Below are 24,946 nucleotides of genomic sequence, written 5' to 3' on the forward strand. Positions count from 1 at the left end.
CACACAATAACACAAACTAACAAATCGATCAAGGCATTAATAAAAGACAATTATTTTTTGTTTTACAAGTTTTCAGAAATTTTATGTTTAAATATACAAATGAGGCATTATCTAATACTAACTTTTGGTGCCTCCAGATAACAACGTGACACGGTGGGAATCATCCAGCTGTGTCGTCCTCTCTCTGTTCTCCAGGGTCACATCCAGTCCACACTTCACACACACCTCACAGCTAAACAGGTCAACAACAAGAGACTCTCACATTAATGCTAAAACTGAGAAATAATCATGGCAGGTAAGCAGTAAATTGCAAACATTAGACGTCATTTTTTGACTTATTTTCCTTGTTGATGTGTTTGTTTGTTCAGACCAGGTGTTGCTGTTGGCTGTCGGTCTGTCTGTGGGTCTCCTGCTGCTGCTCGGTCTGATGGTGTCCTGTCTGTGGAGGAGGAGGATGAAGAGGAAGAAGAGTCAGAGTCAATACGAGGAGCTGCTCTCCACAGTGCCTTCAGTCCCAGCATGCTCTGCTCCGGTGATTCTGGTGTCGCAGAGCTCCTGGAACACGTTAGTAAACAACATGACCATAATGATTTTCTCTCACTTTTTATTACAGGACCTGTAGTCTTTAGTTTAGTTGATGTTTAAAATGCTGCAGAAGCCACAATTAATAACATTTTCCTGTCTCTGTTTGTGTGTGAAAGGCCCGGTGAGATCCCTTTCACTTTGCCTCCTCGCTTCACGACACAAAACCATGGTAACCTGAAGAATGAGGAGGAGAAAGAAGAAGAGGAGGAGATGAAGATGGAGGCCCGGAGAGACATACTGGCCCATCGTGGGTCGCTCTCAGTAACGAGTAGGTCATCACTGCCTTTATTTGACTGCATGTCTAGATGTTCCGTTGAGTTTTTAAAGTGTAATTCAGTCATTTGAAACCTAACTGCAAGTAAAATACTGGTATATATTGTTGTTATTGTCTCCATCAGGATGGTACCCGGTGGGGACGGTTCTGGCCGGTCTCTACTCGGTTCCTCCTCTGAACGAGGTGGTGGCGCCTCCTCCCGGCATGGCCACCCGTCTCTGCTTCTCTGTGGAGTACCGGCACAGCAGCGAGCAGCTCATGGTCTCCTTGCTCCGCCTCGCCAACCTCCCTCCACGTTTCCACGGCAACGTCACGCTGGTGGAGCTGAGGCTTCTCCCCGACGACCGGCGGCCTCGCCAGGCCAAGGCCCGGGGCACGGGGCCCGACCCAGAGTTCAACGACTGCTTCGTTTTCCAGGCGAGGACACTGAAAGTTTTAAAGCTGGAGAAAGTGATGCAACCTGCAGAGACAAAAGACCAGTTTGTGTCTCACACACTATCCTGTATGTTTCCCTCCACAGGTGTCAGGTGTGTGCGTGCCTCAGAGCACGTTGAGCGTGTGCGTGCTGAGTGTGGAGCAGGACGGCAAACGCCACGCGGTGGGCAGGGTGCTGTTTCCTCTGGAGGGCGAGCTCGGTCAGGCCGGCAGGGTGCTCTGGAGGGACCTTGAGACAGAGGACGACACACAGGTACCAGGAACTAAGTACATTTACTTTAGTAAAAGTTCAATTAATTTTCATCTCCTTTCTGTCCAGTGAGAACCACGTATCTCCAGATGTGTTGACGTTGAATGGTTGCGATAAACTAAACAATGAAATGTTCCTCTATGTGTTAAGAAAATCCTTCTTAAAGGTACAGTGTGTAGGATTTGGTGGCATCTAGTGGTGTGATTGCAGATTGCAACCAACTGAGTACCCATCCGCTCACTCCTCCCTTCCCAAGACTGCGGTAACGAGAGCTGCTGAGTGCAAAACGCCGTTCACTTCGCTCAGAGGTCATCCTTACCATAATAACACTACTTTAGGAGCAACGGAAGTCAGACGGTGTCTGGCGGTACCACGATTTTGCACTCTGCAGCTCACGTTACCGCAGTTTCACAAGTGTGTTGCAGAACTACAGTGGCCTTCAGGTAACATAAACACGTGAAAGTCTCTCTCTAGAGTCAGTGTTTGGTTTGTCCGTTCTGGGCTACGGTAGAAACATGGCTCCATGGAAAGGACCCGCTACCTATGTAGATATGAAGGGTTCATTCTAAGCTAACGAAAAAACACAACGATTCTTAGTTTCAGGTGATTATACACTAATGAAAACATACTAATAGATCCCTGAAATGTTACACACTGTTCCTTTAAGTAAGGTTTTGAATGCAGGACTTTTACTTGTAGTGGAGTATTTTTGGTGTTGTATTAGTACTTTTACTGAAGTAAAAGATCTGAATACTTCGTCCAGTTAAACACAGAAACACACAGGACGTCTGCATGTGCACTAAATTGGTCATGAAAGCTCATAATCATTGTAATCTGTCTGTAGTGTTCAGAGCTGGGTGATGTGCAGATATCTCTCAGCTACAGTCCGTCTCTGCAGCGCCTCTCTGTGGCGGTTCTGAGGGCTCGAGGCCTCCAGCTGCTCACAGATGCAGGTATGAGGTGTTTCAGGTGGATGTGTGCGTCCATGTAAGCACTGTTCATCTGACATCTTCACAGGAGTAGCCTTGTAAATATTGGTAACAAGGTTTTCTGTGTTTCCCAGGTGTGTGTGTCCAGGTGAGCTTACAGATACACACTCAGGTGGTGAAGATGAAGCGCAGCTGTGTGGTGAAAAGTGGAAACGACCCCTACTTCGACCACAGGACGACCTTTAAACTGCGCTCGCAGCACCTGGACGAGGCCTGTCTGAGATTTGAGCTGCTGCAGCCAAACGACATCCGCTCAGGTAGAACTTAATGTTTGTGATATATCTTATGTCCTGCTGCATAAACATAAACTGTGTATTCAACTTTATCTTTATTGTTGTCCCTCCCAGAGCCTCCGGCGCTGCTGGGAGTGCTGGTGTTGGGTCCCTTCATGTACGCCAGGGGCCCGCAGCTGCAGCACTGGATGGACATGGTCAACATGCCACAGGAGCCGGTCGAACTGTGGCACGGACTGGGCAGGGCCACTTAACACACACATCACACACACACACACACAATGTTTTTATACACAGCGTTTGACATAATAAAATCATCATTTGCAAAAACCCAATTTGGGGATTTTACAAACAATAATAACATTAACTTGAATTATTTTTTTTATCTGAATCCTTAACACACACACACACACTATTAACATTAACAACACATTATTTCTAAAAGTCATCACCTCTAATCTAGAACCTGATTCTTCATCATACGTGAACCTTTCGCCAGCTCAGAATATCTTTTTTTCTTATTCCCTAATCACAGAAAGAATATATATGATCACATGTGGGAAGAAAACTACAGTCTCGACCTTTAATGTGGCTGTGCGTCCTAATTAATACCCTTCATCTAGAGAAGAGTTGATATGTTTTTTTAAAAACAACCTCGATTTAAGTTTCTTGCAGCTGGGAATTAGAAGATAATTTACATTATACATATTTGTAACATGTCACAGTATCATACACATATGAGTAAAACATTTACAGGGAATGTAGGCGGAATAAATTGACACGGTGAGATTATCTAGCTTTTTCTCTTTCTTATACAAATACCTTTATATTACATCCTTTGGGTTTATCATTTTTAAACTGAGCAACAACTAAATCAAAGTTTTCTGTTTGTGAACAAAGCGTCAATAAAAATATGTTTAAAATAGCATTAAATAAGACAGTAGATTGGGTAAGAAACTGGCAATGCCAGTGGGGAAAAATAAATAAAATTGATTATAAGAAAACAAATGCAGACAGTAAAAGCATGGTTTTAATTTGATAGCCTCTACAGGGTTACAGCTTATTTTGTTCTTTTATTTAATTTCGTTATGCGCGTGTGTCTATATGCAGCGGTGGAATGTAACTTAGTACATTTACTCTCAAGTACTGTACTAAGTACAATTTTACTTTTAAAAGTACTTGAGTATTTCAATTTTATGCTACGTTATACTTCTACTCCACTACATTTCAGAGTCAAATATTGTACTTTGTACTCCACTACATTTATCTGACAGCTGTGTTTTCAGGTCAAGATTTAACATGTAAAACACATGATCAGTTTAAAAAATATTATTCATTTTTAATAAATAAATAAAAATATAGATTTTAATTATATTTGTATTTATATTTATTTTATATATTTATTATATTTATTTATATTTAATTATAAATTAAACTACATAACAGTATAATAAGTAGTTAAAGTAGTTGACAATATTAAAATGTGACTTACATAAATGCACCAGTAATAATATTACAGTAATATGAGTGGGGTCATTTTGCATATAAGGAGTACTTTTTTTTTTTCAATATTATATTAATTGTTTTTTTTGTTCATTTTGAACAGAACAAACTTTCACAAACTTCCCCAATAATAACATTCTCGAAGCAAAGAAACTTAACAAACCTAATATTAATATAAAATAAGCCAGTATAGATACAAGAAAAACATATTATATACAAAAAAATACATAAATAAATAAAAAGAATATACACCAGTAAAAAAAATTTAAATTAAAAAGAATAAAATAAGTATAAGGAGTACTTTTTACTTTTTATTTTAATACTAATACTTTAGTTTTTATTGAGTAAGATTTTGAATGCAGGACTGTTACTTGTAATGGAGTATTTTTATATTGTGGTATTATTATTTCTACTTGAGTAAAATATCTCAATGCTTCTTTATCTAAATATGATACATTTATTATTATTTATTTATTTACTATTATTTATTTTATAATAATATAATTTAATGAGAAGCAGTTCTCTATGTTGTCCAGCAGGGGGCGCCCTCCACCTGTATGTCTGTCTGCGCATGTGTGAAGCATTGTGTTGACCCGGAAGTGAAAGAGGAGTGAACATGTGGAGCTGAACAGCTGAAGCTCTCAGTCACATCTCGGTGGTTTAAATCAGGTTTTAACATCATGAAGATCAATGAGAACACTTTATTGGAGGGAACCAGAGTCGTGTTGGTTCCTTACAATGCAGAGCACGTGCCCAGGTAACTGTTACCTTTATACACCTTTATATACCTGTATACACCTTCTATCTGCTCATCTCCTTCATTAATGGTCCTCTGCTGATGCCCTGTGTTATTATTTTACTTTCAGGTTTAAATATGGCTGATTTTTTGTTTTGATTTGAGTTCTAAGTATATGTTTCTGATGGTTCATTTTATTATAAGAGGCTGAAGTTAATTTATATTTTTATATATTGTATTATTTATATTTAATTTAGCATTCTATGCTACTTTATACTTCTACTCCACTACAATTTGGAAGTAAATATTGTATTTTTTACTCCACTATATTTATTTTACAGCTTTATTTTCTTTGCAGATTTAGATTATTAATACACAATATAAATCAACTAATTAATTTTAATTTTATGTTTTTATTATTTTTTTAAATTATAGGTTAAGCTACCCAGTAGTATGTAAAGTAATTAAAATTAGCCCCAGCCACCCGCAGTAATATATATTATTCTGAAATGAGCCATTCTGCATAATGAGTAATTTTATTTTATACTTTAAGTATATTTTTAAGCTAATACTTTTGTGCTTTTACTTGAAGCAGAGTATTTTTACACTGTATTGTAGTATTGCTACTTTTGCTTAAGTAAAAGAGCTGAGTACATCTTCCACCACTGGATTAGTGTCTTTATTGTTTTGTAAACGTGTCTGACAACTAACTTCAGCACTGTCTCTGTTTTATATGCTTTTATGTTTCAGGTATCACGAGTGGATGAAGTCTCCTGAGCTGCAGCTGCTGACCGCCTCAGAGCCGCTGACCCTGGAACAGGAGTACGAGATGCAGAAGAGCTGGAGGGAAGATGATGACAGTAAGCGGTCATCTTCTGCCTGCAATGTGCACACAGAAAAATAACACTTTCTGTCTTTTTAAATGCTTTAAAGCACTGGTTCCCAACCTGGGGTCCCAACCACCACTAGGGGTCGCCAAAGCTTCACAGGGGGTTGTGAGGCCTTCTCGATTTAAACAACAACTTTTAAATAAATATACAGTTGGCCTATATCTCAGCATTTCATTCATTTCTGTGAAGAAAACTAAATGAAATTGTTTATATTTTTAATTAAGATAAAACAAGGTGAAGACCTGAACACAAGCTATATTCACAGTCTTCCCTGCTAAACAGCCACATCCTGCATTAGAAAAGTACGCAGTTAAAACAACCACAGAGCTAATAGAACAATGGCCAAGCGTCAGGGAGAAGAAAAACACTCAATTTGTCAAAAAAGAAGCATATTAATTATGAATGATTGTTAAAAATTAATAAAAATACAGAGAATTGTATTAAAAGTCCCTAAAAATACCAGGAAAACTCATCTCTGATTCAAAAGTCATCCAAATTTTAAATTTTACACAAACTTCCTGCAGTTATTGTGTTCACTATTTGCGTTAATTATTTAGTTTATCAGTTGTTTTGGACTGATATTGTTAAGCATTGAATATAATATGAAATATCCATAAAATCTGTCACTTACTCGCTGGTCTAAAGAGCCGACGTTATCGCTACAGATCAGTCAACATGTATTATTGTTATTCTTTTGCTCATAGCTTTTGTAAATAACCTGGGATATGATATGGAAATAATAAATATAATATGATAAATATATATTATATATTATAAATAACAGATTCACAAAGAAAATATTTCTACCTTTATTTAAAGAATTCATTAATATTATTTTTTTTAAAATTCTGTCTTTCCAGAGTGCACGTTCATCATCTTGGACAAGCAGCGATGGGCGGACGGCAGTGTAGAAGAGGAGCAGTGCATGGTGGGAGATGTCAACTTGTTCCTGACTGACCCCTCAGACCCGTCCCTGGCTGAGCTGGAGGTCATGATAGCAGGTGACGCCCAACATGAAAGGCTTATCAATGAACCTGTGCTTTGGTTTTTACATGTGAACCATTTCCTTGCATTTGTCTCTCTATTTCAACGCTACAGTAGTCGTATGTTTCATCACCTGATACTTCTTGTTTTGAACAGAGCCCAGTCACAGAGGCAAGGGCATCGGGAAAGAGGTGACACGCATGATGATGAGCTACGGTGAGCAGCTTATACGATCTGTCAGAAGGCTCGTTAAAGGGGGAAATTTACTAAACATGTAAACATGTTACTTACTGCAGGTTATCAGGAAGTTAAAGCCACTGTGTAGACTTTGGCAATTTTTCTATTTTTCAGCAATTCAAATAGTTCTTGTGTTGTGCTCATTATTATGGAATTACAGTGCCATAAAAAAAGATAAATGTGGAGCTATCAGAGGAATTAATAAAATAATAAGTAAATAAATACATTCAGAGAAATAAATACATGTGGAAATATAAAATAATTCTAAACATTTTAATTTGTTTTCACCTTTATTTGTTTTATTTCTGTATATATTTATTTATATATATATATAAAAAATATTTTGATATACTTTTAATATTTTATTTTTTAAATTAAATTAAATTAAATTAAATTAATATTTATTTATTTTTATATAATATCATTTATTTATTTCTATCCCTGTTCTTTTCCATGTTGCTTTTTCTGTTCAGTGACAGGAAGTAACACATAAACCAAATTCCACCAGAATTGTTATGAATTTTCAGCAAACAAAAACTTTTGTGGAATAATTTAAAAGATGTTATAATCACATACATATTCTACACACAGTGGCTTTAACATAGTTTGAGGTTTTAATTCACGTATGGCAGAGAAGTGCTGCTGCAATGACCTATAAATCACTAAACTTTCAAGCATGTTTCACTTCAGACTGCAGCCAGCCCTGTGGAGTAAATTAAGCAAATTATGAATGATAACTCGTGAATTTTGGTGATGTTGTCTTCCACCAGGAGTCACCAAACTCGGGGTCAAACAGTTTGAAACGAAGATTGGGCTGGACAACAAGGCCAGCATCGCCATGTTCAAGAAACTCCACTTCAAGGAGGTGAGAAGATCGCATGATGTCATTGTGTGTGAAGGCCTCAAAATATGATCCGACTCTTGCTACTCTGAGCTGAGACTCCATATGGAGCAGACACATTCACTTTTAGTTTGTAGCGTCTGTCTTCCAACTATTGATAACAAGGTGCTGATGCACGATAATGAATTAATGGGTTTTTATTTTTATAAAAAAGCAAAACGACGGTGTAATCAAATTAATGTTATCAGTGCGTGCCTGAACACCGTGTAACCGACTACCGCGGCAAGCTTACTGACCGTCGTCCTCATGTCTGTTGCAGGTGTCGGTGTGTAAGGTGTTCAAAGAGGTGACTCTCGAGATGACGGTTGACGAGTCCGTTCGGACGAGGCTGCAGGACGACACGGCCGACATGAAGGAGAGAGACTACAGACACACCTGCAGCAACAGACAGGAACTGGTTTCACAGTGACGTGCTGAGCTGCATCCTGAAGACTTCCAGCTGTGAAGGAGATCATTCTGCAGGGAAAATCTGAGATGGAAACTGGTGTGTGCTTTAACCTTTTTAGATATTTACACACCTGCAGAGGTGGGAGGTTCATTTACTCAAGTAGCTTTGAGGTTACAGGTTGTTACAGGTTATGTAAACATTTACATTTTGGGATGTATTGTACTTTTCCACCGCTACATTTCAGAGGGAACTATTGTACTTTTTACGTTAATATTAGGACTGTCAATCGATTAAAATATTTAATCGAGATTAATCACATTTTTTTTATCTATTAAAAATGTACCTTAAAGGGACTGTTTGTAACTTTGTAAGACACATGCGCGTTCGCGTGTAGCCGCTGTACTCTCCTCCTCTGCCTGCTCTCCTTCACTCAGACAGCGCGCGCGTTCTCGATCAGCTCGCTCCACCTCTAGACGTGAATGCGCGCTCACTCCACACTGCAGAAGAGTTAGTTTAGCTCTGAGAATATCTAGTGAATGCACAGGGGACGTTTGTGCAGAAATAACTGCTGCAGCTCCTCCAGACCAACGGAGCTTTTCCTTGTCTTGTGAAGTGACGGAGCTGTGCAGAGAGTTACGTTGTCTTCTCGTTACTGACCGGGTGCCGGTGTCTCCTCTGCTCTCTCCGGCTGCGGGCGGAGAGAGCAGGGAGACACGCTGCAGAGCCCCGCTGCCTCAGCCTGCACTTAGGCAGGAAAAGCCAACACTAGGATCAGATCTAAATCATGTTCATGGAGAGACCTTCGTCTGGTCAGCTAACATTACTGCCAAGCAGCTGAAATATAGAGTGATATTGTGCTTTTAGCTGATGTGTGTCGCCTCACTGTTTTGAGCGATGCTTGTTCAGGTATATTTAGAGCGAGCAAGCGCGAGCCCGACGCTGACTTTCGTTGATTTCACGGCCACAGGTGTCGCTGTTAACAAGCATTTCTGAAAGTTACAAATAGTCCCTTTAAAGGGAGATTTGTCAAGTATTTAATATTATTATCAACATGGGAGTGGTAGTAGTATGCAAATGTATGTATATATGTATTATTGGAAATCAATTAACAACACAAAACAATGACCGATATTGTTCAGAAACCCTCACAGGTACTGCATTTAACATAAAAACAATATGCTCAAATCATAACATGGCAAACTGCAGCCCAACAGGCAACAACAGCTGTCAGTGTGTCAGTGTGCTGACTTGACTATGACTTGCCCCAAACTGCATGTGATTATCATAAAGTGGGCATGTCTGTAAAGGGGAGACTCGTGGGTACCCATAGAACCCATTTACATTCAGAGGTCAGAGGTCAAGGAACCCTTTGAAAATGGCCATGCCAGTTTTTCCTCGCCAAAATTTAGCGTAAGTTTGGAGCGTTATTTAACCTCCTTCATGACAAGCTAGTATGACACGGTTGGTATTGATGGATTCCTTTAGGTTTAGGTCTAGTTTCATATGATGTCAGTATCGTCACTATCTTAAAAACTTACGTTAAAACGAATTTGTGTTAACACGTTAACTTTGACTGCCCTGATTTTACTTTTCCAACGCTACATTTCAGAGGGAAATATTGTACTTTTTTACTTATACTTCAATTGAAGCGTTATTGACGTTTCAGAGCCGTTCGTCAATGTCTGTTATCAACATTGTTGTCAATACCACTTTGCATTGTGGGATATTTTTGAGGCCGTAGTGTCCAGTGTTTGCAAACTGTACTATTTCACCAGAAATAGTATGCAATGTCACGTGCTATTTGTTTCATACTAAGGTTTTAGACATACTAAAATATCTCATATACTGTTTTAGCGTATTAAATAGCATGTTAGTGTGCAATTTCGAACGCGACCAGTGTCTTGTCTTTCTTAATTCTTTTCTTCCTTTTCCTCTTTCTGTCTTTCCTGTTTCTGTCTCTTTCATTCCTCCGGACATGAAACTCTGCTCTTCTTGTTAATCAGCACTTTTTTCTTTGTAGATAGCAGCACATTTAACTGCTTATACTTGTTTACTTTTAATTGAGTAAAAATTCTCACTGTAAAACTTCTACTTGTGGAGTATTTTTCTGTTTTTGTGTTGCCACTATTTCTGAATGCGTCTTCCAGCACTGTACACATTAAACAAACAAGATATAACTTGTTAATTAAGGAGATTTAAAGGTGCTAGTAGGTTCTTAAGAGTGATATCGATCTTCTCATCTAACTCCCCTAAACAAAGTAAATACCTGCTAGTTTAACTATTTCTTTTAATTTGAAAAGCACACACACACGTCTTCTTCTTCCACTTCCTCTTGTGCACTACCACACTAAAAGCTCACAAACACCCAACAGCTTTAATGGCCTGCAGTTTTTAAAGTATCCAGACTAAACTGCTTTTCTCTAAAGCATTTGTAGCTGAGAGAGAGAAATAAAAGATGAAGGATAGAAATGTCCTGTGTTTTTTTCATGTTTCTAGTGGAAGTGGTAAATTATATTTGACTTGTGCATCCAATTGAATTCTCATCAATTGAAAACACAAAATGGTTTATGAGTTAGTTTGCGTGAACCGTTTAAAGCTCCTAATACAACAGTGACCACAGGCGCTTGTTTTGTAGCAGCGTTGCATATAAAACTGAACTGTAAAATAAAAAGTATGTATAGCTGAAGGTCAAGTTAGTACCTCTTTACATTTGGTTCAATACAACTTAGGCTAATTCTGACTATTTGGTAGTAAACTTCAAACCGTTACCTTTCAGAAGAGACCAGGATCACGACTTTATTCAAAAGGCTTGGAGAACTATAACCATTTAATTTAAAGTATGTCCGTTTTTTGTGCACAAATTAACAGGGTACTTGTAATTTAAGTGCAGAATAAATGATGTAGGAAAGCGTAGCGTTTCCATTTTCTGGTGCACAACCGGTAACGACTGAGGTCTAATCGAAGTGAAAAACATCTCTTACATTACGACAAACATATTTGTTTCAGTTTCCTCCTCTAATTGCTGCATTAGTCTGCTGCATTTCTCATAATTTTGTCGTTCAAAACCGGAAAAACTGCAGGAGCTTTATCGAACAGCTTTCATCTCGCACCACAAAATGACCCCAAATGTGAAATGGAAGCATATAATGCTAATTTATCTATTTCCTCCTGTTCCAGTCAAGTAAATTCAATGTTTTTGACATCAAGAGAGAGAGATATTTATTTGGAGCATGTAGTTTTGAAAATCCAGACGAGTGAATTAGTAGAGTTGATGATGTTAAACATTCACTGTGCTATAATATGAGGCTTTAGAGGGAGCCTGCAGATCATACTCAGGGCTGGAAAAACCTCTGCTCAGCATTTTTAATAACATTTTTATGATATACTAGACATTTTTGTGACGTTTCTTATGGCATACTATAATTTGACTTTTTTTTATGACTTTTTTCAACATACTATGCCATGATTTTTTGTTTTTTACATACTATATTATGATTTTTTTTAACTTTTTTCCCATATACTATATTATTACTTTAAAAAAAAAAATCCACATACTATGACTGTTATGATTTTTTTTTTTTACATACTGTGCAATGACCTTTTTTGACCTTTTTTCGACAGACTTTTAAACACTTTTTTGACATAATATACTTTGACTTAATTCACATACTATACTATGACTTTTCTGACATACTATAGCTTTCTTGACATAGTATGCTATGCTATGTATACGTAGTATGTCATAAAACATCATTAAAAATATCATAATATAGCATGTCAAAAACAAGTCACAAAAAAATACCAGAGTACAGTATAGTATGTCTGTGTAGTATAGCATATTGCAACGGCCAATCACCTTCTCAGTGGTTGTTCAGCTCTCACTTGACGTCCTGGTCGATCATGGAGCTCAGGAAGCAGAACGACTCCACAGTGTCTACTGGGGCGTCACACAGGGTGATTGGATCAGGTCCAGAAATCCACAACCATCGATCGGACTGGTGACTTGAGGTGCAACTGTTGGTGTACAGGGAGTATATAATATCATAAAAACATAATATAGTATAAAACATGTCACGGTATACCATGTCATAAAAAAATACCACAAAAATTGTCATAAAAAATCATAAAAGACTGACATTTTCTCACAGCATGCTACAGTGTACTGACATTTTTTACGACATACTATGATATGTGTGCATGAATACTCACCACCATTCTTCTTCTGTTATAAAGACAGACAACGTTCAAACATTTCTTGTAGTGCATAGCCATTTATTAACGCTGACATTGTTTGAGAGCATGGACGAATCTGTACAAGAAACCACAGCAGCAAAGCAAAGCATTTCACTCATCAGGCCGAATGAAATGATCGGACGGGCTTATTACAGTCCTGCGACAGCCACAGATACCGGATCTTTTTCTCTTTTTTTGTCAGAGCATTGGATTTATTGATGGATTTAATGAGAATTTCAACAACAAAAAAGTATTTAAACAGCACTTACCAACCCTACCTTTAAACTTTGAGAGAACAGTTAAATAATCTGTCAGTTGCCTTTTTATTTCTTTAGTTAACCGATTACAACGAGGAAGGTATTTCAGATTTTGGATCGCTAGTTCAATATTACTTATTATAGCAGATGATTTAACGATTCTGAGCCAGATTGAAGTTAAATATTGTAACTACTGCACTCTTTAAAAAAAGGACCATACTTCTGTTTTTACAAGCGATAGCCTTTTAACAACAAAACGTGTATACTTTATATATTACAGATGAGGTGTTTTGTAAATTTTGCTCCTGTTTCTGTACTTTTCTTACCTTCCATGCAGCCACTGGTTTCCATTTTGTCTATTGAAAATCAATTTGCAGACTCTTGAATCTTGGTACAGGTGTGTAATCCATCATAGTGAACATCAAGTCTGGGTCATATTTGTGTTGAAGTTACAGTATTAATGCTGTTAAAGTGCAGTTTGAGTTGAAATGTCTTTTTTTTTAACACTAATTATTGCAGACTTGATGTTTACTGTGAAGGACTCCACATCTTTAGCAAGACAGGTCCTCAGACTAAGTTTTTATATATTGGTCGCACTGGTGCACCCAAAACTTTTCACTGCGCTTATTGGCGACACAATAATACATTTTAAGTAGGGCTACAAATTTGTTTTAATGCCATTAATTTCTTTAACGCATTTACGCAAATTAATCTTTCGGAGGTTGTAGCGGGCTCCGTTTTAAAGCTAGAGTGAAGATACTGGCATCATATGAAACTAGAAAACCTAGTGAATCCATCGGTACTTTCTTGTCACAAAGGAAGTTAAATAATGCTCCAAAATTACGCACATTTTTGGCAAGGAAAAACTGGCATGGCCATTTTCAAAGGGGTCCCTTGACCTCTGACCTGAAGATATGTGAATGAAAATGGGTCCTATGGGTACCAACGAGTCTCCCCTTTACAGACCTTTTAATATAGTTTGTGCACTGGGAAGGGTGTATATATGAGAGCCTGACTAATTATACCGGATTTTTGAGGCCAATACAGATAAATATTTGAGAAAAATCTGATAACATTTTTGTTTTTTAACATAAATTAGAGCTGAAACAATTAGTCAATTAATCGATTAGTAGACTGACAGAAAATAACAAATAACTATTTGTAAATCCTCATTTACAGTGAGCGGGACATTTTGCTCTCTGCTGGACAAACTATGTAATGACAACACTGTTTCTAAACGACCTCAATCATATCTTTGGCATTTCTGTAGCGCTGTAAGTTGTAGCTGACATTTACTCACATGATAACCTTATATCTGTGATATGATGAAAGATCCACTCAGTTGGGCTCTAGTTTGCATGCCAGACATTGTGTATTAGCTGTGAGATTGAGCTGGTTTGACTGATGTAAGACTATAAAGACTGATGAGCTCTACATTCACACAACCTTCACTGCACATGCTCAGACTGCCACATCCAACACCGGCTTTATGCAGAACTCTGACTGGCAGTTAACATGTGACTCGACGCTCTGATGCAGCTCAGACATTTCACTGAATATCTCTCAAATACACCCCACGCTCCATGTAGTGCAGCAAAACATAAACCTGGTCAAAGTCCAGAAAAATAGTCGACGGGGAGACGTTTAAGACGATGAGTTTTTTTAAAAACAGGCTGTAGTACAAAGAGGGTACAAGAGCGACAACAATTCCATAGGAATTTAAGACGATTCAACACATCTGTCCATCCCCCTTTGTCTATCTGTACAGACTCTTCACCTCCCAGCACCACAAACAGGGTGAGGGGATGCAGGGTTGCCCATCTTAAATGATATTCATGATTTCCGAATATTAAAAAAACAAAAAAAATCCCAGAATTCACAGGTGGGAGCGGAAAACCTGCAGCTCCGGAAGTCGATGGCGGCAGATGAGAGTTTAGTTCTTAGACGCTTGCTGAGATTCGACAAACTCCTTCGCTGCGGACGACAGATTTTGCACCAGCTGTCTGATCACGACCTCCTGCTCTTTGGCCCAGGATAGGCCGTCGTCCACGGCGACGTTGACGGGCACACACATGGCTTCCTTCTGAAGGTCCGTCAACCGGCAGGCGGCGGCGACTCCGGCCAATCCCAGCAGCAGCAGGAGGAGGAGCTTGAACATCATGCCAATGAGAGAGCGTCGAGGTTTAGGCGCCGATTCCACAACGGCCTTTTTATCTGCTGAGATGACACGAGAGAGGGTGACGTTAGAACAACTCCTAAAACACTAAAGACAAACTCTTAAAACAACTAATCAAGTATACAAAACAGATCCTGGGATCAAGGACAGTTCAACAAGAGAATCTGCTGCAAAAAAAAACTGAATTATCACTATGCTTTTCCCAAAATCCATTTATGCTTAATGTTTGTTTTCTAGGTTTATTTTTCAACATCTCAGCTCATGAATGTGATGCTTTTTTGACAACTGATGATCAAATGTTGGATGTTGAATCATCTGTGAATGCATCAGTCCGATGCACTAGACATCTTAATCTTTTAACTGTCTTTAGTATCAACAATCTACAGACTTGTATGTGTGTATGTTTATTTATAACATTTTATTTCAGCATTTTTATTTCCTCTTTGTTTACTTTTAAAAACATCTTAAACAAACATGGTTAACTTCCCTTTTACAGTGTCGACTGTGGGACAACTACTGGAAAGATAAATAATTGTTAAATATATATGTTCTTTTCTACTTATTTTTACTTTTTTCCTTTATTTTGTATCATATTTAATGTAATTCTGTGTTAATCTTCCCTTGTATTTTAAGGAGAGAGCACAATTAATCAATTTTATTGAAATTGCAATATAGCAATTTTCAAATCACATGATGAGAAAGAAATCGTAATATTTGTTAAAGGTGAAATGCGTGTCAAGATACCATTTTGAATTAAATATTGTCGTGCTGCAGAGATGTCCTGGCCTACACATCATATTCTACAGACTTTATTCTACTAAGTTTAAGTTAGTAAAAGAAAGACATGAACTAGCCCTTTAAGAGGTGCATCATCCAGACCTTTAGTCTCACCTGCTGCCTGTCCGTTCTTTTTCTTCTTCTCCTCGCTCTTCTTCTTCTGTTGTTCCTTCGCAGCCACTGCCGCCATCTGAGCGTTGTACTCTTTCCTCCTCTTCTCCTTCTCCTCCGCCTTCTCCCGTTTACGAGCCTCCTTCTCTTTGGCCTCCCGCTCCCTCTGCTTCACCTCCTTCTTCCTCTCCAGCTCTGATGGAGGGAACAAGAAAATATTGTGTTTAGAAGAGATGCAGTCAGACATTAATATAACTGTATTTATGGTTTCCAGCCATCAATGAAATACACGTCATCCCAGCAGGTAAAGCTCCTGAGAATACAAAAGAACAATCATTACTATCTTTATTTTTTTTTAGACCTTTATTCTCTCCTTTAGGCTGGGAGTAACTGGACTAAACTGGCTAACTGTATATAAACTACTTCAAACTAGCTCCACCTCGACCTGCTACAACAGTAAAATGCTGCTTACATGTTAATGCACAAGTATTTACAATCTAATAATGTCATATAATAAAATATCAGTCACAGAGGGGGAACAAGTACTTTTACTTTTGATCATTTAAGTAGATTTTGCTGAAAAAGGAGCTCTATACCAGTGGTTCTCAACCTTTTTCGTGTCTAGATAGATACACATTAGGTCATGGAACTCCGTCTGAAAAGATTTCTCCATTCCCCATTTTTCTGGGGACCCCCTTGAACTCCTTCAAGGACTCCTGGGGGTCCCCGGACCCTTGGTTGAGAACCACTGCTCTACATGATATCCAGAACATTAATATAGCAGCAAACAACTATTTGCCATGTAAAGATATAGTGAAGTAAAGTCTACCTGAGCAGAGGATGAAGTCCATCTCCCTCTTTGTGTTGTAATCCAAGCTTCTTTGTGCTTTGTTGACATAGCCGGCTGTGCGTGCCCTTTTTAGTGCATTTCATGCAAGTGAGCGTGCCTCACTGGCTAACTCACGGCCGCCGCTCTGTACCGCACTCATACGGCGGTTACAGCTGATAACGCCGTCCTGAGAGCCGTGCGGAGGCAATAGAAATGCTCCCAATCTCGCATCTTTTTTAAATGCAGGACTTTTACTTGTTGGAGTATTTTCACATTGATGTATCGGTACTTTTACTTAAGTAGAGGATCTGAGTACTTATTCCAGTACAAGTAAATGACACCGTGCTACACACTTTGATTTACAGAACGAGATTGATATGATACTGGAGTTTCAGCTGTTTGTTATTTAAACAGGAACTATCTCATCAAAGAGTAAGAAAGCAAGACTACAAATCTGTCCAGACATTTGATGCCAGTTTTCAGTACCATACCAAAATAGTATTACCACCTTGCAATTGTAAATTCCCTCCAGGCGTTCCTGAGATATCGTGTTCACGAGAATGAACCCACGAAAACGGCCACAGCTGTCTCGGAGGCATCAAAAGTATTGAGGCTTGATATCTAGCCTTACTGATCAAAATACAGTTGATCTGCTGAAATTATTTTGAGGTTCAAATAAAATAAAATGTCCTGACACCCACCTTTTCCCCTCAAAAGGCGTTTCTCTCGTGCGCGATCGACCTCGTCCTGAAGACCTCTCATGTGCTGCAGAACCTGGAAGAAAATGTCTTTTAGTTTTAGATACTGTACGCTGCTTAACTGATCTCTTTTCTGTCATTCTTCGCTCTATCTTTCTCTGTCTCTCTCACCTTGGTGGCACACTGTTTACACTGCTTCTCATCCAGACAGTCTCCTGCTGCCTTGGCCAGGACGGCCTCCAGCGGGTTATCCTTCAGATCCAACCACTTCAGACTCTGAGAACAAACACACAGCCAGCTCACACATAATGGAAGTAAGTAATGAAAAAGAGAATAATTATGTAAAAATGATCATTCCCTCTAATATTACAAATCATATCACATTGCAATATTAGTCAAAATAATCGCAATTAGATATGTTTTTCAAAATCGTTCAGCCTTATATAAATGTAACATGAACAAACAGTGCTTGTGTCTGGCACCCACCCTGAGCTGAGAGACGCTGACCGGCAGGACAGTCAGCTTGTTGTTGTACAGGTCCAGATGTTGAAGGCTGGAAAGGTTCCCCAGGTCGTCTGGTAGACAGGTCAGCTGGTTTTTACTCAGATCCACCTTCACCAGGTGGGTCAGGTTGCAGAACTCTGGCTACAAGAAGGAAACCCAAGCCAAAGAAATAAGAACTCAAGTCTTAATATTCGTACTTTGTTAGTGACAGTGATGACGTCGGAAATTCTGCAGGTAAAGTTGAAGGTTAGGTTGTAAATAAAGGATATTAGTATCAGAGTTTGCTCAAAAATAGTACAGTCAAGTCTCACAGATTTGCCTCGGATGGGATTTAAAACATACAACACCCTCTATCCTCAGACTCTTTTGATTCAGACAAAGAAAGGACAAAGTAACATTTGATTCACATTAATCCTCACTTCATTATGCCAGTGTTGTAGTCAAGACCACCTAAACAAAGACCAGAGCGTATCAAGACCAAGACTTTGAGGGGTTGAGACCGAATCAAGACCAGAACAGTGCGAGTCCCACACTACATGACACACTTATGATAAAATGTGGACAATGCAAACAGGCGCTCCTCAAATTGATCTGAAAGATCCACATTCCCATAAAAACACCTACTGAAAACAAATGAAGATTCCTCTTAATTCACCTCCTTTATAGGCCCTTTTCACTGCAGCCTATTTTGATATGTCATTGCAGGTGGTGTAATTAATAACATTAATTACGGCCCTGTTCCATTAAGGTGTGCCAGGGCGGTGGTATTGCGCATGCTGACTCACTGGAATGGCTGTGACACTAAATAGACCTAGGGATGCACCGATCCGACTATTTCAGTACCGATAGGATACCTGGACTTTGAGTATCGGCAGATGCCGAGTACCGATCATATACCAGTGTTTAATTAATAAGCTGTATGCCTCACTGTGTGGAAGTGACTGGGAACATTTTATGTGTAAGGCAACATCAGGCCTCTAAAGTAAGGAGGAAGGAACCTGCCAAAATCAAAGATAAATGAATAAAGGACTCAATAAATGAATAAATATGTCATTAAATGTAGCAAAAATAATATAAAAAAATAATTAGTTAATTGATCAAATGGGACAAATTGATATTCCTGTTTTAATTTGATTCTTTGTTTATTTATCTTTGTATTATCTGTGTCCTGTACAGAGCCGGGCATATGCTGTCGAGCCGGGAATGAAGACTGGAGTTGATAAGCAGAAGAAGACACCGTTTAGCTAATTAACATATAGTCATGCACCTTGACCCCATGATGACACACGTTGAGTGACAGCCGCTATTTGCATAATGAGGCAGAAATGCATAAAGAAATGTATAAAGAAAAGAATACAGAAATAAGTTTGGGAAAGTAAATAAGGGGTGAAATGCAAAGGGAAAACCATGCATATATAAATGCATAAATACATAAATAAATACACACATTTAAAAATATAATACATAAAAATAAATGCAAAAATAAAAACACACATTTAAAAATAAATAAAAATAAAAATAATAAATAAATCAGAATGCACAATACCAGGATCCTGAAATTAAAGCAACTAAATTGAATTCAGCCATCATTAGTTCCATTAATTAATTACACCTGTGCTTCTCCTACTATGACATATCAAAATGTCTTCCATGGAAAAAGTACACATTACTTAATTTTAAAGGATCAAAAAGATTGGAAACCATACATTTAAGGGTGTACTTAAATGCAGAATGCTGTGTGTTTGTACTTACAGGAAGGGAGGTAATGTTGTTGCAAGACAAGTCCAGAACAGTTGCTTTGGTGAATAAAGCCTGTTGGGATAAAATCACAGAAATCATCAGTTTAAATTCTTAGCATTAAATGTACATTTATTTATTTAAATGTATTTATTTAGATGTTCATTTATTTATTTAATTTCAGGATCTTGGTATTGTGCATGCTGATTTATTGTCAGTCTCACTGGGACACTTGAATGGAACAGAGCCATTGTTAGTGTTATTAGTAACACCTGTGCTTTGTTCCACTATGTCAAGTCAAAATGTTTGCTGTGAAAAAGGCCTGTTGTTTAGTTTTAAGGATCTTTAGTATGAACCTGCCAAATTAAAAAAATAAATTAATAAATATATAACTTGATAAATAAATAAATGTAATTAAATGCAGCAAAAATAATATAAAAAAATAAATGTAGCCATTAATTAATTTATGAAATGTGACATAAATTTATATTTCTGTTTTAATTTGCTTCCTTATTTATTATCTTTGTATTAATTCCCTCATTTATTTACTCTTCTGTTTAATTTTCCCTTTGATTTATTTATGTATTTATTTATATTATTTTTTGAATGATTGATATATTAATTTGTTATTTATTATTATTATTTTGCATCAAATTTTTATTTATTTACTTTTGCATTTATTTTCACTTATTTTATATTTATTTTTAAATGTGTGTATTTATTTATGTATTTTTATAAATTCAAAAATATTGATATATTTTTGCATCCAATTATTTATTTATGCATTTATGTTTTATTTATTTAATATTTATTTTTAGATGTGTGTATTTATTTATGCATTAAATTTATTGATATATTTTTGCATCTAATTATTTATTTATGCATTTATGTTTTATTTATTTAATATTTATTTTTAAATGTGTTTTTATTTATGCATTTATTTTTTTATATATATATTTTTAAATGTATTGATATATTTTTGCATCTAATTATTTATTTATTTATTTTTATGTATTATATTTTTAAATGTGTGTATTTGTTTTATGCATTTATATATGCATGTTGACATGTTGAGTAGCTAACTCACCAGCTCTCTGACTGGCACCTCTGTGAGGTTACTCAGGCTCAGGTCCACCTCATTACCGTTGATTTTATCCTTCAGATTCAACACTTTGCTGCTTTTACTCATCCTGGAGGCTGTGGGGAAGTGAAGCGAGAAAAAAACACAGTTAAAATGTGAAAATAAAACACCTAAAAGAGGTGAAACACATTTAAAAACACAGTTTGTCTCTTCTTCTTCTTCTGACTAGCAGAGAGCAGGAAACCCCGTTTAAACCTTCACGTTTCACACCGTTTAACTCACCTGTTTATGGAAAAACGGTGACAAGAAACTGTGTTGAAGTGTGATGAAACGAAGGTGAATAAACACAGTTGGTTCCAACTTGTAAATGTGAGTAAAGTTGGTGGTAGAAGCTGAGAGATGTTGGAGAGTCTGAGTGTAGCTCTGACTGACTGACTCAATGGAGATCCACGTCACTGATTGAACGACAGCGCGGTGACGTAGGAGCGAACAGCGCCACCTGCAGCCCCGGAGGACAAAACGCACACTGAAGGACATGTAGAAGAACTGAGCGTAAATATAAATGTAAATGTAAATATAGATGTAAATATAAATAAAAATATAGATATAGATATAAATATGAATATGAATATAAGTATAAATATAGATATAAATATAAATAGAGATATAAAAATAAATATAAATATAGATATGAATATAATAATAAATATAAATATAAATATAGATATAAATATAAATATAAATATAAATATAAATAAAAATATACTATTTATTTATATTTTATTTATTTTTTATTTCATTTATTTTTTTAGTGAACAACTACAGGACAACTACAGGACATGTACAGGAACCGCACGTAATGAATATTAATTTAAAATGAAATATAAATATAAATATAGATATAGATATAAAAATAAATGTGAATATAAGTATAAATATAGATATCAATATAAATAGAGATATAAAAATAAATATAAATATAGATATGAATATAAGAATAAATATAAATATAAGAATAAATATAAATATAAATATAAATATAGATATAAATATACTATTTATTTATGTTTTATTTATTTTTTATTTCATTTATTTTTTTAGTGAACAACTACAGGACAATTACAGGACATGTACAGGAACCGCACGTAAATGAATATAAATATAAATATAAATATAAATATAAATGTAAATGTAAATATAAATATACTATATATTTATTTAAATTTTATATTTATGTATTTGTTTATTCATTTATTTATATTTTATATTTATTTATTTATATTTTATTTCATATATATTTATTTATTTATTAAAGGTCCCATATCGTGTTCATTTTCAGGTTCATACTTGTATTTTGTGTTTCTTCTAGAACATGTTTACATGCTGTAATGTTCAAAAAAATCTTTATTTTCCTCATACTGTCAGCCTGAATATACCTGTATTTACCCCTCTGTCTGAAACGCTCCGTTTTAGCGCATTTCAAGGGAACTGCAACGGAATTGCGTTGCTAGGCAACAGCTTGGGTCCATCTTTACTTCCTGTCAGCTCATGTTATTCACATACACTGCAACAGGAAATAAACTGGGACACATTAAGAATGTTTACGTTTAAAACCGTGTAATGGTCTAAATATTGTATATTTGTGACATCACAAATAGACAGAAATTCTAACGGCTTGTTTCAAACGCACAATTTCTGAATACGGGCGGTGTGTGTTTCTCCGTATATTGAGTGTTTTGATACTTTCACAGTATTTATATAGCACTTAAACCTGCTTTATAATATAAAAGACATGAAAATCTCACTTTTTACAATATGGGACCTTTAAATGAACAAAATAATATACATGCTATATGTCACTCATCATGCATATAATTAACCTGTTTTTTTTCTAGCATATAGTCAATCTATCCACCCCATGACAGCACCCTCATTTGCATAATGAGGCAGAAATGCATAAAGAAATGTATAAAGAAAAAAAATAGAGAAAAAATAAAGTTTGGGAAAATAAATAAGGGATGAAATGCAAGGGGAAAATAGTGCAGAAATAAATAAATACACACATTTAAACATAAATAAATGAATAAAAAATAAATGCAAAACTAAATAAATACATTTAAAAAAAAGATACAAATAAATACATACATAAAGAAAATGGAAAATAAACAGAAGAGTAAATAAATGAGGAAATGAATACAAAGATAAATAAATAATTACAAACATTTCAAAATAAATAAATAAAAATAAATGCTAATCTAAATAAATACATTTAAAAAGTGATGCAAATAAATACATAAATAAATAAAATGGAAAATAAACAGAAGAGTAAATAAATAAGGAAATTAATACAAATATAAATAATTAAATAAATAAATTAAAACAGAAATATCAATTTATGTCACATTTGATCAATTAATTAATAGCTACATGTATCTTTAATATTATTTTTTGCTACATTTAATGACATGTTTATTTATTTATCGAGTCATTTATTTATTTATTCATTTATTTATTATTTTGGCAGGTTCCATCCTCTATAGCAGTACAGGTATAATATAAGTATGAAATATACAATGCAGAGTGTAATTACAGGTTGAGGTATGAATATGATATGAATACAGTAAATACACAACACATCCAATATGTACAATATAGACAGCAGTATAAATATGAATATATATAAATTATTTAATTGTGGTGCCATCTTAACACAATTGTCCAAAATTTGTTTTGGAGTCAGCACGTGTCTTTTTATAAATTTAGATTTTCCCCATTAATAAAAAAAAAAACAGTTGTTAAAGAAAAGCAAATATTTAAAGTATGGCAGATTTTTAACTTCTCTCTCAAGCTCTGTTTTCTTTTCATTCTTAACATTTTAGTCAGTAATTGTGCAAAGTCATGAACGCCATTAAGGAGAAACAGTCTGAGAGCTCCTCATTTGTATGATTCATCACTTTGAAACCACAAAAGAGCTGAGAGCACCTCTAAAGCGTCTCTAATCAATACTGTTACAGTAACAATGGATCTTGTGACTACTTATTAGGTGAAAAGCGGTCACTTGTGGTGATGAACCCACAGATAATTATCAACCGAATCTGCAGCTCCATCTCAGCTCTGAGGAGCATTTTACCATCTTTCAGCTCATTGTTTTCGTTTTCTGGCCTTTTAGTCTTACCTAAAAATGTGAGTCAACCTCACACGAATGCAATAGAAACAAACTCAATGGATTTTGTGTCCTTAATATGTTCTGAATCAGAGGAAAATGTACTAGGGAATTGTATGAAGGGAAAGATTGGATATTAGGGCCACATTGAGGGAAAAAAAAATTGGAGATTTCCAGAATAAAGTCATAATATTACGAGAAAAAAAATCATAATATTACGAGAATAAAGTTATAACTTTAGAGCAGGAAACGCTGACCAATCAGGGCAGAGTAGGAGGAGACAGGCTCTAAATCAGGGTCTCTCAGACAGAGGCTAAAATAGGCTCTGAGCAGGCAGAGTGAGGAGGACACTATGAGAAGAATAAAGGTTTTTTTGAACATTAAAGCATGTAAACATGTTCTAGTACAACATTAAAATACACCTATGAACCTGGAAATGAGCATAATATGAGACCTTTAAAGGAACCCTGACTTTCGTTGACTTAACGGACACAGGTGTCACTGTTAACAAGCAATTTCTGATTCTTACAAACAGTCCCTTTAAGTATTTAACATGCATATATGTTTTCAATAACACATGCTTAAAACAAAGTCGTTGTTTTACCTGTTCAAGATAATACAAGGTGATGCTGAAATGGCAGTATAAATGGTCAGCTTCGCCGCTGCACAATTTGACCTGCAGCATAACTTGTCATCAGTTACCAGAAATATTAGCAGTATTATTTTCGTCACTTTTCCAACCGAAAAACATGAAGGCAAAAAACAGACTGGCAGCTATGACGTAGAGAATGAAGAAAACTCTGTTGATCGTTTTAGCCACTCCGGTCCAGTAGCCGGGCTTCCCTTCTTCCTTCCTGCAGCTGAAGAGCAGAGTCAGAGTTTTCACCGCCTCCCTCTGCTCGTCTGAGAGCTCCTCAAAGTCACAGGACTCCTCCGTCAGTTGGTTGCTGCTACCCTGAAAAAAACAGTTAAATA

At 36.3% G+C, this 24,946-nt stretch overlaps 4 protein-coding genes across 7 annotated transcripts in view; 2 read left to right on the plus strand and 2 right to left on the minus strand.

Annotated features, from left to right (window-relative positions):
- Nucleotides 1-370: 370 nt before the first annotated feature.
- On the plus strand, nucleotides 371-3,095 carry syt15 (synaptotagmin XV). The gene is given in 7 exon segments (XM_037755767.1): nucleotides 371-564; nucleotides 702-853; nucleotides 984-1,291; nucleotides 1,293-1,547; nucleotides 2,389-2,497; nucleotides 2,608-2,790; nucleotides 2,881-3,095. Coding segments are annotated over 7 exon segments (1,284 nt in total). The 5' UTR covers nucleotides 371-427; the 3' UTR covers nucleotides 3,021-3,095.
- A 1,739-nt stretch (nucleotides 3,096-4,834) lies between these two features.
- nat9 (N-acetyltransferase 9 (GCN5-related, putative)) lies at nucleotides 4,835-8,758 on the plus strand. The gene is made up of 6 exons (XM_037755778.1): nucleotides 4,835-5,026; nucleotides 5,756-5,865; nucleotides 6,756-6,896; nucleotides 7,036-7,095; nucleotides 7,887-7,981; nucleotides 8,277-8,758. Exons 1-6 carry the CDS (start codon nucleotides 4,950-4,952, stop codon nucleotides 8,424-8,426), a joined length of 633 nt encoding a protein of 210 aa, XP_037611706.1. The 5' UTR covers nucleotides 4,835-4,949; the 3' UTR covers nucleotides 8,427-8,758.
- A 5,776-nt stretch (nucleotides 8,759-14,534) lies between these two features.
- lrrc59 (leucine rich repeat containing 59) lies at nucleotides 14,535-21,309 on the minus strand. 2 transcript variants are annotated; one of them, XM_037755759.1, is made up of 8 exons: nucleotides 21,091-21,309; nucleotides 20,815-20,924; nucleotides 19,743-19,802; nucleotides 17,973-18,131; nucleotides 17,658-17,762; nucleotides 17,490-17,562; nucleotides 15,963-16,154; nucleotides 14,535-15,112 (listed from the first exon to the last, which is right to left on the minus strand). In XM_037755759.1, exons 2-8 carry the CDS (start codon nucleotides 20,914-20,916, stop codon nucleotides 14,829-14,831), a joined length of 975 nt encoding a protein of 324 aa, XP_037611687.1. In that variant the 5' UTR covers nucleotides 20,917-20,924; nucleotides 21,091-21,309; the 3' UTR covers nucleotides 14,535-14,828. The 2 variants fall into 2 exon arrangements, with proteins under 2 accessions (XP_037611687.1, XP_037611688.1); XM_037755760.1 differs by having other exon boundaries at nucleotides 14,535-15,109; nucleotides 21,091-21,306.
- A 1,991-nt stretch (nucleotides 21,310-23,300) lies between these two features.
- The window catches only part of LOC119479788 (5-hydroxytryptamine receptor 3A-like), a 31,791-nt gene continuing 30,145 nt past the window's right edge, over nucleotides 23,301-24,946 (minus strand). For all 3 annotated transcript variants that reach the window (XM_037755746.1, XM_037755744.1, XM_037755745.1), the window contains exon 8: nucleotides 23,301-24,926. In XM_037755746.1, coding sequence (XP_037611674.1) covers nucleotides 24,666-24,926 — 261 coding nt within the window. In that variant the 3' untranslated portion in view covers nucleotides 23,301-24,665. The remainder of the gene's footprint in view (nucleotides 24,927-24,946) is intronic.

The sequence above is a fragment of the Sebastes umbrosus genome, chromosome 20 (assembly GCF_015220745.1).
Source record: "Sebastes umbrosus isolate fSebUmb1 chromosome 20, fSebUmb1.pri, whole genome shotgun sequence".
In the NCBI taxonomy this organism is placed as follows: domain Eukaryota; kingdom Metazoa; phylum Chordata; class Actinopteri; order Perciformes; family Sebastidae; genus Sebastes; species Sebastes umbrosus.

Coding starts and splice junctions, on each gene's coding strand:
- nat9 (XM_037755778.1), top strand. CDS start 4,950: ATGAAGATCAATGAGAACACTTTATTGGAGGGAACCAGAGTCGTGTTG. Junction 5,027..5,755: donor AATGCAGAGCACGTGCCCAG/GTAACTGTTACC, acceptor TTTATGTTTCAG/GTATCACGAGTGGATGAAGT. Junction 7,982..8,276: donor AGAAACTCCACTTCAAGGAG/GTGAGAAGATCG, acceptor TGTCTGTTGCAG/GTGTCGGTGTGTAAGGTGTT.
- lrrc59 (XM_037755759.1), bottom strand. CDS start 20,916: ATGAGTAAAAGCAGCAAAGTGTTGAATCTGAAGGATAAAATCAACGGT. Junction 17,763..17,972: donor TCAGCGTCTCTCAGCTCAGG/GTGGGTGCCAGA, acceptor GTTTGTTCTCAG/AGTCTGAAGTGGTTGGATCT. Junction 17,563..17,657: donor GTAAACAGTGTGCCACCAAG/GTGAGAGAGACA, acceptor ATTTTCTTCCAG/GTTCTGCAGCACATGAGAGG.